The 13,159-nt window shown below is 43.1% G+C and overlaps 2 protein-coding genes across 3 annotated transcripts in view; both read right to left on the reverse strand.

Annotated features, from left to right (window-relative positions):
* Positions 1-13,159, reverse strand: part of UNC13C (unc-13 homolog C) — a 405,344-nt gene that overhangs the window by 179,676 nt on the left and 212,509 nt on the right. The window lies entirely within an intron of this gene.
* Positions 1,472-3,115, reverse strand: LOC142073388 (uncharacterized). The gene is made up of 2 exons (XM_075133070.1): positions 2,668-3,115; positions 1,472-2,079 (listed from the first exon to the last, which is right to left on the reverse strand). The coding sequence occupies exons 1-2, from the start codon at positions 3,071-3,073 to the stop codon at positions 1,538-1,540; spliced, it is 948 nt and encodes a 315-aa protein (XP_074989171.1). The 5' UTR covers positions 3,074-3,115; the 3' UTR covers positions 1,472-1,537.

Genomic DNA, 13,159 nt, shown 5'->3' on the forward strand with positions numbered 1-13,159 from the left:
AGCTCACTTTGGCAATTAGGAGCACATTAACCACCACACGCATTATCCAGAAGTATATGCAGCACCAGAACATGGCAACGCGATACTGGGCGAGGAGGCGATGTCAGCGCGGTCCCGTGAGTGATCAGGACATGGACACAGATTTCTCTGAAAGCATGGGCCCTGCCAATGCATGCATCATGGTGCTAATGGGGCAGGTTCATGCTGTGGAACGCCGATTCTGGGCTCGGGAAACAAGCACAGACTGGTGGGACCGCATAGTGTTGCAGGTCTGGGACGATTCCCAGTGGCTGCGAAACTTTTGCATGCGTAAGGGCACTTTCATGGAACTTTGTGACTTGCTTTCCCCTGCCCTGAAGCGCATGAATACCAAGATGAGAGCAGCCCTCACAGTTGAGAAGTGAGTGGCGATAGCCCTGTGGAAGCTTGCAACGCCAGACAGCTACCGGTCAGTTGGGAATCAATTTGAGTGGGCAAATCTACTGTGGGGGCTGCTGTGATGCAAGTAGCCCACGCAATCAAAGATCTGCTGATATCAAGGGTAGTGACCCTGGGAAATGTGCAGGTCATAGTGGATGGCTTTGCTGCAATGGGATTCCCTAACTGTGGTGGGGCTATAGACGGAACCCATATCCCTATCTTGGCACCGGAGCACCAAGCCGCCGAGTACATAAACCGCAAGGGGTACTTTTCGATAGTGCTGCAAGCTGTGGTGGATCACAAGGGACGTTTCACCACATCAACGTGGGATGGCCGGGAAAGGTGCATGATGCTCGCATCTTCAGGAACTCTGGTCTGTTTCAAAAGCTGCAGGAAGGGACTTTATTCCCAGACCAGAAAATAACTGTTGGGGATGTTGAAATGCCTATATGTATCCTTGGGGACCCAGCCTACCCCTTAATGCCATGGCTCATGAAGCCGTACACAGGCAGCCTGGACAGTAGTCAGGAGCTGTTCAACTACAGGCTGAGCAAGTGCAGAATGGTGGTAGAATGTGCATTTGGACGTTTAAAGGCGCGCTGGCGCAGTTTACTGACTCGCTTAGACCTCAGCGAAACCAATATTCCCACTGTTATTACTGCTTGCTGTGTGCTCCACAATATCTGTGAGAGTAAGGGGGAGACGTTTATGGTGGGGTGGGAGGTTGAGGCAAATCGCCTAGCTGCTGGTTACGCGCAGCCAGACACCAGGGCGGTTAGAAGAGCACAGGAGGGCGCGGTACGCATCAGAGAAGCTTTGAAAACCAGTTTCATGACTGGCCAGGCTACGGTGTGAAAGTTCTGTTTGTTTCTCCTTGATGAAACCCCCCGCCCCTTGGTTCACTCTACTTCCCTGTAAGCTAACCACCCTCCCCTCCTCCCTTTAATCATTGCTTCCAGAGCCAATAAAGTCATTGCTGCTTCACAGTCATGCATTCGTTATTCATTCATCACACAAATAGGGGGATGACTACCAAGGTATCCCAGGAGGGGTGGTGGAGGAGGGAAGGAAAATGCCACACAGCACTTTAAGCACAGCACTTTAAAAGTTTACAACTTTAAAATTTATTGAATGACAGCCTTCTTTTTTTTGGGCAATCCTCTGTGGTGGAGTGGCTGGTTGGCCGGAGGCCCCCCCACCGCGTTCTTGGGCGTCTGGGTGTGGAGGCTATGGAACTTGGGGAGGAGGGCGGTTGGTTACAGAGGGGCAGCAGTGGCAGTCTGTGCTCCAGCTGCCTTTGCTGCAGCTCAACCATACACTGGAGCATACTGGTTTGGTCCTGCAGCAGCCTCAGCATTGAATCCTGCCTCCTCTCATCACGCTGCCGCCACATTTGAGCTTCAGCCCTGTCTTCAGCCCGCCACTTACTCTCTTCAGCCCGCCACTTACTCTCTTCAGCCCTCCACCTCTCCTCCCGGTCATTTTGTGCTTTCCTGCACTCTGACATTATTTGCCTCCACGCATTCGTCTGTGCTCTGTCAGTGTGGGAGGACAGCATGAGCTCGGAGAACATTTCATCGCGAGTGCGTTTTTTTTTCTTTCTAAGCTTCACTAGCCTCTGGGAAGGAGAAGATCCTGTGATCATTGAAACACATGCAGCTGGTGGAGAAAAGAAAAGGGACAGCGGTATTTAAAAAGACACATTTTATAAAACAGTCGCTACACTCTTTCAGGGTAAACCTTGCTGTTAACATTACATACATAGCACATGTGCTTTCGTTACAAGGTCGCATTTTGCCTCCTCCCACCGCGTGACTACCCCCTCAACCTTCTCCCCTCCCTGTGGCTAACAGCGGGGAACATTTCTGTTTAGCCACAGGCAAACAGCCCAGCAGGAATGGGCTCCTCTGAGTGTCCCCTGAAGAAAAGCACTCTATTTCAACCAGGTGACCATGAATTATATCTCACTCTCCTGAGGATAACACAGAGAGATAAAGAACAGATTTTGGTTGAATGCCAGCAAACATACACTGCAATGCTTTGTTCTACAGTGATTCCCGAGTACGTGTTACTGGCCTGGAGTGGTAAAGTGTCCTACCATGAAGGACGAAATAAGGCTGCCCTCCCCAGAAACCTTTTGCAAAGGCTTTAGGACTACATCTAGGAGAACCACAAATGCCAGGGCAAAGTCATCCTTTCACATGCTTGCTTTTAAACCATGTATAGTATTTTAAAAGGTACACTCACCAGAGGTCCCTTCTCCGCCTGCTGGGTCCAGGAGGCAGCCTTGGGTGGGTTCGGGGGGTACTGGCTCCAGGTCCAGGGTGAGAAACAGTTCCTGGCTGTCGGGAAAACCGGTTTCTCCACTTGCTTGCTGTGAGCTATCTACAGCCTCCTCCTCATCATCATCTTCTTCGTCCCCAAAACCTACTTCCGTATTGCCTCCATCTCCATTGAAGGAGTCAAACAACACGGCTGGGGTAGTGGTGGCTGAACCCCCTAAAATGGCATGCAGCTCATCATAGAAGCGGCATGTTTGGGGCTCTGACCCAGAGCGGCTGTTCGCCTCTCTGGTTTTCTGGTAGGCTTGCCTCAGCTCCTTCAGTTTCACGCGGCACTGCTTCGGGTCCCTGTTATGGCCTCTGTCCTTCATGCCCTGGGAGATTTTCAGAAAGGTTTTGGCATTTCAAAAACTGGAACGGAATTCTGATAGCACGGATTCCTCTCCCCAAACAGCGATCAGATCCCATACCTCCCGTTCAGTCCATGCTGGAGCTCTTTTGCGATTCTGGGACTCCATCATGGTCACCTGTGCTGATGAGCTCTGCATGGTCACCTGCAGCTTGCCACGCTGGCCAAACAGGAAATGAGATTCAAAAGTTCGCGGTTCTTTTCCTGTCTACCTGGCCAGTGCATCTGAGTTGAGAGCGCTGTCCAGAGCGGTCAGAATGGAGCACTCTGGGATAGCTCCCGGAGGCCAATACCATTGAATTGTGTCCACAGTACCCCAAATTCGAGCCGGCAACGTCGATTTAAGCGCTAATCCACTTGTCAGGGGTGGAGTAAGGAAATCGATTTTAAGAGCCCTTTAAGTCGAAATAAAGGGCTTCATTGTGTGGACGGGTGCAGGTTTAAATCGATTTAACGCTGCTAAATTTGACCTAAAGTCCTAGTGTAGACCAGGGCAAAGACAACATGAATCAAAGACACCATTCTGCTGCACTCACATTTCAACGCTGTACCATAGACTTGGTATGCCCATGGTTATACAGATCTGCAGCTTTGTAGCAAGCTTGATGTCATCCCCACAGAGGCTGCAGATGGGCCCGAAACACGGCAGCAGCTACTGCTACAAGAGCGTGCATATCTTTTGAGCAATATTGGCATTGTCTGAAGTATATGGCAAATTTGTAAAAACACTGAATACATTTCATAGCGAATGAGGCTGGATTGTGAATGATATGCAAGCCCTCAAAATGGCAGCATTTGCCTGATTTTTGGTTGTGTGTGCAATCAGCAATATTTAAGGGCTGGGCAAAAGGTCAGGTTATGCTTATTTTGCTCATACGAGTTTATCCATCCTTCACACCCTAGTGATAGCAATACTGTTGGGGTTCATGGTTCCTAACTTCAATGTTGAAGTTTTACAACTTGTGCTATTTTCTCCTCTACCTGATCCCTACTACCAGTGGATGATGAGCTGTCCTCTTTACCTTCAAACCAGTCAGCTTGGACATGCTTCTAACAGGCAATTTTATGTGTAAGAATCTGTCTGCAGTGTTTTAGTTCAGTTTCTCCCTGGGAGAGAAGTTTCTGTGCTGAAAAGCACAGCAAGAACATATTCCTCTGATGCCTTAATGCACTTTATCAAAGATTTCCCCGTTATTGTGGCTAGCATGCTGCCTATCGAACATACTGCAATAACACACTGAAAGGCTTTAAAGTGCCCCTTTATTCACCATATTTTAGCAATTGTTGGTAACCTTTTTAGAGCATCTAATACTATACGAAAATGTGGTAAAGTTTCTCATTTGCAAAGGCTATTTGGTATTGCGCATACATTGGCATTTTTCTGACAATAATTCTGAAGTACAGAATTCTGAGGAGATAACTCATATGTTATTCTGTAACTTTATTCCAGGTCTCATTTTCTGGAAGTTAATTTGTAGTTTTCTATTGTACATACCCTCTTTATAACACAACTGCTATTTGTATTTATATTGGAAACTGATCACCAAACTCTTCTGATTTCTACTTTACTGAAAAATTGGATAAAGTTTTCAAAAGCACCTAAGTGACTTAGGCCCCTAAGTCCCATTTTCAAAAGTGACAGGCATTTAGGAGACTAAGACTTATTGAAAGTCCAGGTGACTTAGGTGCCTAAATCACAAAAGGTATATATACACTGCAATTGGAGGTGTGATTGCCTCATGGCTTGACATGCCTGTACTAGCTTTAATCTACCGAGTATGGCTAAAAATAGGAATGAAGATGTAACAACATGGGAGTCAACATGGGGTGATCACTGCGGGCCCTGTATGTGTACTTGTGTTCCTAGCCCATGCTGAACCTGTGCCACGACATCTTCACCGCTAATTTAGTTGTGCTAGCTAGATTAAAACTAGCACACATATGCCAAACCGTATTGCAGTTGTAACCCACACACCTCCTGGGTGTGGTGTTCTGTCCCATCTAGTGGCACCGAGACCACTTACAGAGAGATTAATGAATCTGCTCTACTGCTTTAGCTAACAGCCATATGGATTTTAGCTCATGCAGTAGAGTAGTGGTGGGCACCCTGCAGCCTGTGGGCCACATGAGGCCCATCAGGGTAATCCGCTGGCAGGCCGCCTGATAGTTTGTTTACATTTGCGTGACCGCGGTTCACCATTCCCGGCCAATGGGAACTGCAGGAAGTGGGGTGGGCCACAGGGACGTGCTGGCTGCCACTTCCCGCAGCTCCCATTCGCCCGGAATGGCAAACTGCGGCCACTGGGAGCTGCGGGCAGCCATGCAAATGTAAACAAACTGTCTGGCGGCCCGCCAGTGGATTACCCTGATGGGCTGTGTGTGGCCTGCGGGCTGCAGGTTGCCCACCACTGAATTAGAGGCTCATGTACTAAGTTCCAGAGGCCCCATGTGCAATCCCACCCGCCGCCGACCCGGGTCTGTCAGCGTTACAGTTACACCTGAAGGTCCCTTTGAACATTTTACTCAATAGTAACATATTGACTGCTGTTTCAAGTGAACACCTTATTTGTATGGGTTTGCTGGAATATATTTATAAAATCAACACAAACTGAATAACTAACAAAGAACATGCCTCCAAAAAGTACACAGATCAGATGTCAGATACAGAGTATGCCAACACCTTTCTGCAGCATTCTGGTACTAAGGGATATTAAATCCTTTGTATTGATCCAAGAGCCACTTGGAGAACAGGGGCAAGCTGATTTGCTTTATACCCTTCTCACCAGGTGGAAGAGACTGCAAAAAGAATGACTGAAGTGACTGCAGAGTTTGTGAGAAACAGCCAGTTCTTTTGTTTGCTCAAGAAAAATATAATAGACACAGTGACATATTTATACACTGCCTATAAATGCTTTATAAACTACTTTTCTATCCACTTCAGTGTAAGGTAGCCAGCTTTTCCAGTCACTGCCCAGTGTTCATTAGAAAGTGCATGTGTTGCAGATGCTCCATGAGGAGTTGAATACACTGCTGCTTGCTCGTAGTGGCTTTTCCTCATCAGAGTATTTCCTCCAGAATAATGAGGCCAATAGGTTATCAGCCAGTGAAGATGGTGAATATGTCTGTGTGCCATGATTTACATATCACAGTCATCATTTGGTTGTTAGCAGCTGCATACATTATTCCTTATTTTCTGGCATAAAACAGTCATATGGTATGGTGGCATGCTGTTAGCAGTTGCCATGTTGCACCCCAGAAATGATTGCCATTCACTGGTAAGACTTCACTCCAGCACATTCCCTTTCTAACAACCACCTGTCAATAAGTGGAAAATCTGGCTCTCCTATGTGGTGGCAGATAGAAGGAAAAGTGAGGAGGGACAACTGAAATAATTACAAGGTTTTGTGAATTTTGTTACCATTTGTTTCAGACAGCTTACAAGTCCTCAAAATTCAGTTTTCTATGAATTCAGCTTTCTATGAGGTCTTCTATCAAGGACCACACATCCAATTGCATCTCAGACAGTGTCATTTATTTTTCACTTAAAATTCAGAGAATTGCAAAATTTCATACATTCAGTATTTCTCACGAAATACCATGGGAGATATCTTCAGTGAATTCTAGCTTGCGGAGAGTGGTCAGTGAGGGCATAAAGCAACCCTAGATAGTTCTCTCTCTCTCTCTCACTCTCTCTCACACACACACACACACCAGATAAAGCAGGATATATAGTTAGGGATGTATGCCCTCTGGTTCTGTATGCAGAAGCAGCACAGGGATCAGTACTGGCATTCATGATCCATCACACACCCCGTGGTTCAGCCATAAGACCATGAGCCGTCAGCAGTCCAAAAGAGGCAAGCAAACAGGTGGTCGTCCACATAAGAGCCATCTTTCATTGCTTGTGGCTAATCTGTCTCAGCTCTGGCTCTTCATAGAGGGACATGGGCCTATCTCACAACTGTGCAGCCAGAGGTTGATGCACGCACCTCCTGAGCTGCATCACTTGTAGTGGGCTCCTCCTTTTTTCCCTATTATTGTTTATGCAACTGCATGCACCATTTCCTCTCCTCTCCCTTAGAGTTCATGGGGAAGTAGCATGTGCTCAGGAGAGAAGCGGGTCAAATATGTCTGTGACCTAAGAGTGGAATTTGGGAGCAATCAGAGCAAGGGAAGCAAGCATGAGGCCAAGGGTATATTGGTTGTTATTGCTTATTCTTATGATTATGGCAGCACATAAGACAATTGACTGCCTCCCAGGATTCCATAGAGCACCCACAGCATTACTGTGGTCAGTGACTTGTATACTTACACTGTGTACAGAAATAAAATAAGAATGCAAAGCTCAACGTTATCATACTAGTAGACGAACTACAGAGAAGGGCCCACATTAAGCCAGGCTCACCATTTCAACACCAGTGCTCAGGAAAACCACAGAAAGTGCACCATTTGGATGCCTTCTGAACCATCTCCCTACTAAATCAAGTCTCCTGAAAATAACTCTTCCACCTGTGATGTAATAGAGGCTTTTAGTGCCAGTTATTAAAATTATGTTCAATTATGTTAAATATTTTCAATTTAGCTATTTTCAAAATTTGCTTGCTGCAATTATTCCCTAAACTTTGCTTAACATTTATTCTTGCTCATAACTGCATAATTCTCAGCCTGTTTGTTTTGATAACATTACTGCCAGCAGACTCATCCACTGGAATATCTGCAGAAAACGAACATAAGGAGGAGTGTAACACAGCCAAGCCAAAGTTAATTCAATTTTCTGAGTGAATATTCGTTGAATTTTTTATTTCAGGTACTCTCTTTGCTCACTTTGGAATACAGTGGTTTAAAATAATTGTGTAAGACAGTGGTGCCCAACCTTATTACAGAGAAAGGCCACATATATCACAACCTTGTCTACATAGACCAGAGTCTATATATTTTAATAAGATTGACAGTCACCTGTATTGATTTATATGTTAAGTTTAGCTTGTTTTATATGTAGTTAATTAGGTTGTTTCTATGTACAGTATTGCCTAGTTACACACTTGTGTAAACTCAAATGATTTAAACATGATGACAAAATGCTAACAAATCGGCCTTTAGTATATTATGTTGAAGTAGGTCATTGGCCTTATGAAAAGCTCTGGTGGGCCACGTATGGACGCAGGCTGTAGGTTGGGCAACCCTGGTGTAAGAGATGATGTTTAATGACAACTTGCCTACCCTGATGCCCTAAAAAAAGAAACTTAGATAAAGGTGTCACTCTAAACTAATTTCTCATTCTTTAGAAAAACTGAAAAACTGTAACATTCCTATTTCTTTGGAAGCACCTGCTAAACCAGAGAGAGTGTCTATTTTTCAAAGTCACACAAAGGAAAGTGAATGAGATTTTTAGACACATGTAGCTTTAAATGGTACCATAATACTAAGTGATAATAAGACTAATAAAATGGATTTTGGTTCATATTCCACTTTAACTATTTTACTTAAATGGCAGGAATATAGTGGTAAAATCTACTTATTTACACTGGCTTAGTGCAGTGGCAGGGCTGGTTGAACAGACCAGATTGCAACTGCAGCAGAGTAAATGTTAACAATGAAATGTGATTGTCATATGGCAAAAAGCTATGACCCTCAGCAGCTGTTACTTCTACTAACTCATATTGTCACGTATAGAGCACTTTAATCTGTTGCAGAATAAATGCATGTATAAGCGCTTAGTCAAAGCCTGCTTCATGATTAATGTATTGGGTACAAGATGCCAGGGAAAGTGTGCAGCCTTTTAACTAAAGACATAAGTGTTTGACAAAATTAATCTGGTAATCAAATGTACATTTTATATAACACTTATAAACCAAATGAGATCTTAATAAAAACACTCAGAGAATATAGATATGATTTTAAAAATAAAGGGCAACAACAAATTTAAAAAGACTACATTTTAAAACTAGATGCCCGATAGCACACAAATCAAGCCAAGGGTATGTCAAGGATCAGCTATGTGGAGTTTGAGAGATTTAATGAACAACAAAGGGGCGGGGGAGGAGGAGAGTGGAAGGCTCCATACACAGATCCACTTTCTCAAAGTTAAACCAAATAATTACAGCTGTAGATCATGCTTAGTTACTTGTTACCATTTGCTATTAATTTCAGAAGTGTCAAAATATCTTCTCCCACCCTCTCCGGCAGATTTTTTCTACAAGCCCACTATTTCCCCTCCCACCTCTTGTTCTTTTGAAGAAAATAAAATAAATAGAACTGCATCCAAGTAGGGGAAAAAAAGCAAGTAATTCCACTGTAAAACTAATTTCTGAGGATTATTCATCAGCATCCAGTACAATGGTTATAGGATAAAGGAGAAAAACAAAAACAAGAGAATTGAGCAGAGGAGGTAAAATGCTGCAGTATGAAGGGGAACAAAGAACCATTTCTTAATCATGCAATGGATTTTCTAAACTCTTGTGGGTCCATGGATCTCCTTCGAAACTCATCCAAAGTCATGCAAAAGGCAGCTTCAACTGGAGATGAATCTGCAGAGGTTCAAATACCTATCACATACTGTGGCTGTCTGATTTTTTTAATCAAACTTTTGAAAGAATCTCCAGTGCATATTGGACTAGAGGAAAAAGACTAAATCTTTCTTCTCCACAGGAACACTCTGATGTCTATGGGAGTTATTGAAGGAGAGAATAGGGATCCAAGATTCACTATTTTGGTTAACCACCCCACTTCCTATATTTAAATTATACACTACCCTTATCCCCATGATAATAAATGAAAGGTGACTGGACTTAGATGGGCATAACTCATATCACAGTGCACTAAAGTCCTCTGGTTCTCATTTTATAGTAATTTTTGCAAAAGTTCTGATCCTTTTTGTTTAGTGGAGCTGCAGGAATATCAGTACTCTACAGAGCTGGTCAGGAATTTCTTGACAGAAGTTTTTCCATCAGAAAATGCTGATTCATCGAAATTGAAACTTTTAGTGGAAATGTATTGTTTTGGCTTTGATTAAACTTTCATCAGAAAGTTTACTGTGGTGCAGGATGGAATTTCTGATCAAAATGAGAGACAGAGAGAGATAGACTCACCCTAGAATAGCCAAGAGTTTGAATCAGGCAGAGCAGGGACTATAGGCTGGATTTCCCATATCCCAGGTGAGTACCCTAACCATTGTGATATTTTGGGGTCTCTCTTTCTTTCTCTGTGAAAACTTTTTAAAATGTTTAATTTTTGTTGCAATGTGGAATGAAAAAATTTGAAACCTTGAATTCTCATTTAATGTCCAGCTCACTGCTCTGGGGTGTCAGGGTATGACACTACTGGGTTATACTATTACATGCTCATTTCCTGTAGCAGGTGTGTCTATGCTAAATGTTTCTTTTGTTGTGGTTCTTGATTTTTTTTTCTTCACCTAGAGCAAAAACCTCTTTGAGTGGCCTGGGCTCCTCAGCTTCTAGCAATTCCTCCAGTTCCTCCCCACCTGGCAGGACATAGTGTGGGTGACAGTATATGAAGGCAGAATGTGATCCACTCCTGTGATCCTCAGCCAGTGCCACAGTCTCTGTAGGCTGCTGTAGCAAACATAATTTAAAGCCATTATTTGGCTTCTCTGAGTTATTCAGGGGGTCATTTCTGCCTGCAGACAGCTCCAGGACTGCGGTAGAATAGTCATACGGAAAAAAGCTATGATGCTCAGCAACTGTTCCTCCTACTAACTCAGACTGTTACACACTGTGCAATTTAATCTGGTGCAGAATAAATACACAGACAAGCACTCAGTCAAAGACTGATTCATTATTAATTTACGAGTTCCAGAAGCCATGGAATAGTTTACAGAAACCTTTCCCGTCCCATCTCAGATCCTGCATATTTGCAACATGACCATGCCCTAGGATCTGGCCCCACATAACCCTTTTTGTGAAATGTCCAGTAGTTTCAGTGTTTTTAAAACCTTCTCTTTTGTATTTTGTACATTATTTCAATCTCAAAGAAACAAAGAAAGGAAAGACTAGGCATCTGAGTAGAGTTTTGTACATTAGAACAACACAATGTATTAGAAATGAATATTCTTTATGGTTTGCAAATTATACTTAAATTATCTGCATGTTTTATCCAGTGGTCTCAAGGTACTGAAATGAGGATCCAGCTACCTTAATAGAAATTCAAATAATTTAAGAACTTTTTTGCTACTCTGTGGTAGAAATCAATAACAAGCAATGACAAATCAATTTAAAACTTTTTAATGAAATCTGGGTTAATGCCACTGCTGCATACAGTCATTGTTCCAAAATTCACAGCAGAAGACGACATGATCTCCACAACGGAAGCAGACATTGTGGCTAATATCAAGCAGATTGCCTCAATGAATCATACTGCTGGAAAACCACTATTGTGCTGCTCCTGGAAACACATATGCCTATATTTTAAGCACATGGGAAGTTCCATTGACTTTAAGAGTTCTCTATCCATCTCTTGCTCTAAATCACTAGAACCCACTTTTTCCTGTACATAGTGCTCCGTATATTATTTTCAGCTTGAGACAATGCTAATCCATTCAGTGACTCATCTTCTGTCCCAAATGATATTGCCATGACTTCTCAGCAGTCAGGACAAATTTGGAGTTCAAGGATTGATTGTTTCCTTGCTGGAAGAGCAACTTAGTGGAGAAATACTCAGTATATTTTCCTTAGTAATTTACAACTAGCCTCCTACAACTCCTATTGTTGATTCAGCAGAGATGGATACTGAACAGCAAAAACTTCAGCAAAGTTTACATCTTACAGAAATCTAAGGAGCAGCCATGTTCAAATGTTCAGCCATACAGTACTTTCTTCCAAAAAGCATTGTTCCAAGTGCCATGAGATTTTAAGTATTTTAGCACTTCCCAAATACATTAAAATCCTTTGTAAAGATCATAGGCTTGGCCTGTTTCACTATCCCCATCCCCTGACAAATACATCAATCAAAGGCTCCAAGCTAACCATTCCACCACGCCTTTCAGGGCCACAATTCTGGGGCACTGACTAGGCCAAAGGGAGCTGTCTACACTGAATTTATTTCACCTATAGGGAATCTCAACCCTTTAGACTATATATGCAACTACAGCTGGTTGGGAAACAGGAAAAAATAAAGGTAAACTATGAAAATAACAGATTCAGCTTGAAGAGATTAAATCTGAGAGGTCCTTATCTTTCCATAGAGATACAAAGACAAATTTTCAGAAGTATTCAAGTCCCATTTTCAAAAGTGACCAAGGCCCACATTTTTAAAGGTATGTAGGCATTGCAGTGCTCTGTGTACAATGCTTAACTGAATTAGGAGCCTAATATAATTTTCAAAAGGGATTCAGGCACTTATTCTAAATCCTATTGACTGTCAATTGGATTTTGGCTCCAATATTTTCAGAACATAAGAATGGCCACACTGAGTCAGACCAATAGTCCATCTAGCCCAGTATCCGATCTTCTGGCCAATGCCAGGTACTTCAGAAGGAATGAACAGTACAGTCAACTGAGTGATCCATCTCCTGTCATCCACTCCCAGCTTCTGGCAATCAGAGGCTAGGGACACCCAGAGCATGGGGTTGCATCCCTGCTTATATTGGCTAATAGCCATTTATGGACCTAGTTATCTAGTTCTTTTTTGAACCCTGTTATAGTTTTGGCCTTCACTACATCCCTGGCAATGAGTTCCTCTGGTTGACTATGCACTGTACTTCCTTTTGTTTGTTTTAAACCTGCTGCCTATTATTTTCATTGGGTAACCCCTGGTTCCTGAGTTATGAGAAGGAATAAAGAACACTTCCTTATTCACTCTCTCCACACCAGTCATGATTTTATAGACCTCTATCATATCTCCTCTTAATTGTCTCTTTCCCAAGATGAAAAGTCCTAGTCTTTTAAATCTCTCCTCATACAAAAGCTGTTCCACACCATTAATCATTTTTGTTGCCCTTTTCTGTACCTTTTCTAATTCCAATATATCTTTTTTGAGAGGGGTGACCAGAATGTCACGCAGCATTCAATGTGCGTGTGTGATGGGCTCCCCT

Source organism: Caretta caretta, chromosome 10, assembly GCF_965140235.1.
Source record: "Caretta caretta isolate rCarCar2 chromosome 10, rCarCar1.hap1, whole genome shotgun sequence".
NCBI lineage: Eukaryota > Metazoa > Chordata > Testudines > Cheloniidae > Caretta > Caretta caretta.

Excerpts from the sequence above, each read along its gene's own strand:
- LOC142073388 (XM_075133070.1), bottom strand. The coding sequence starts at position 3,073 with ATGAAGGACAGAGGCCATAACAGGGACCCGAAGCAGTGCCGCGTGAAA. Across the intron at positions 2,080-2,667 it reads AGGCGGAGAAGGGACCTCTG|CTGCATGTGTTTCAATGATC; the intron begins GTGAGTGTACCT and ends TTTCTCCACCAG.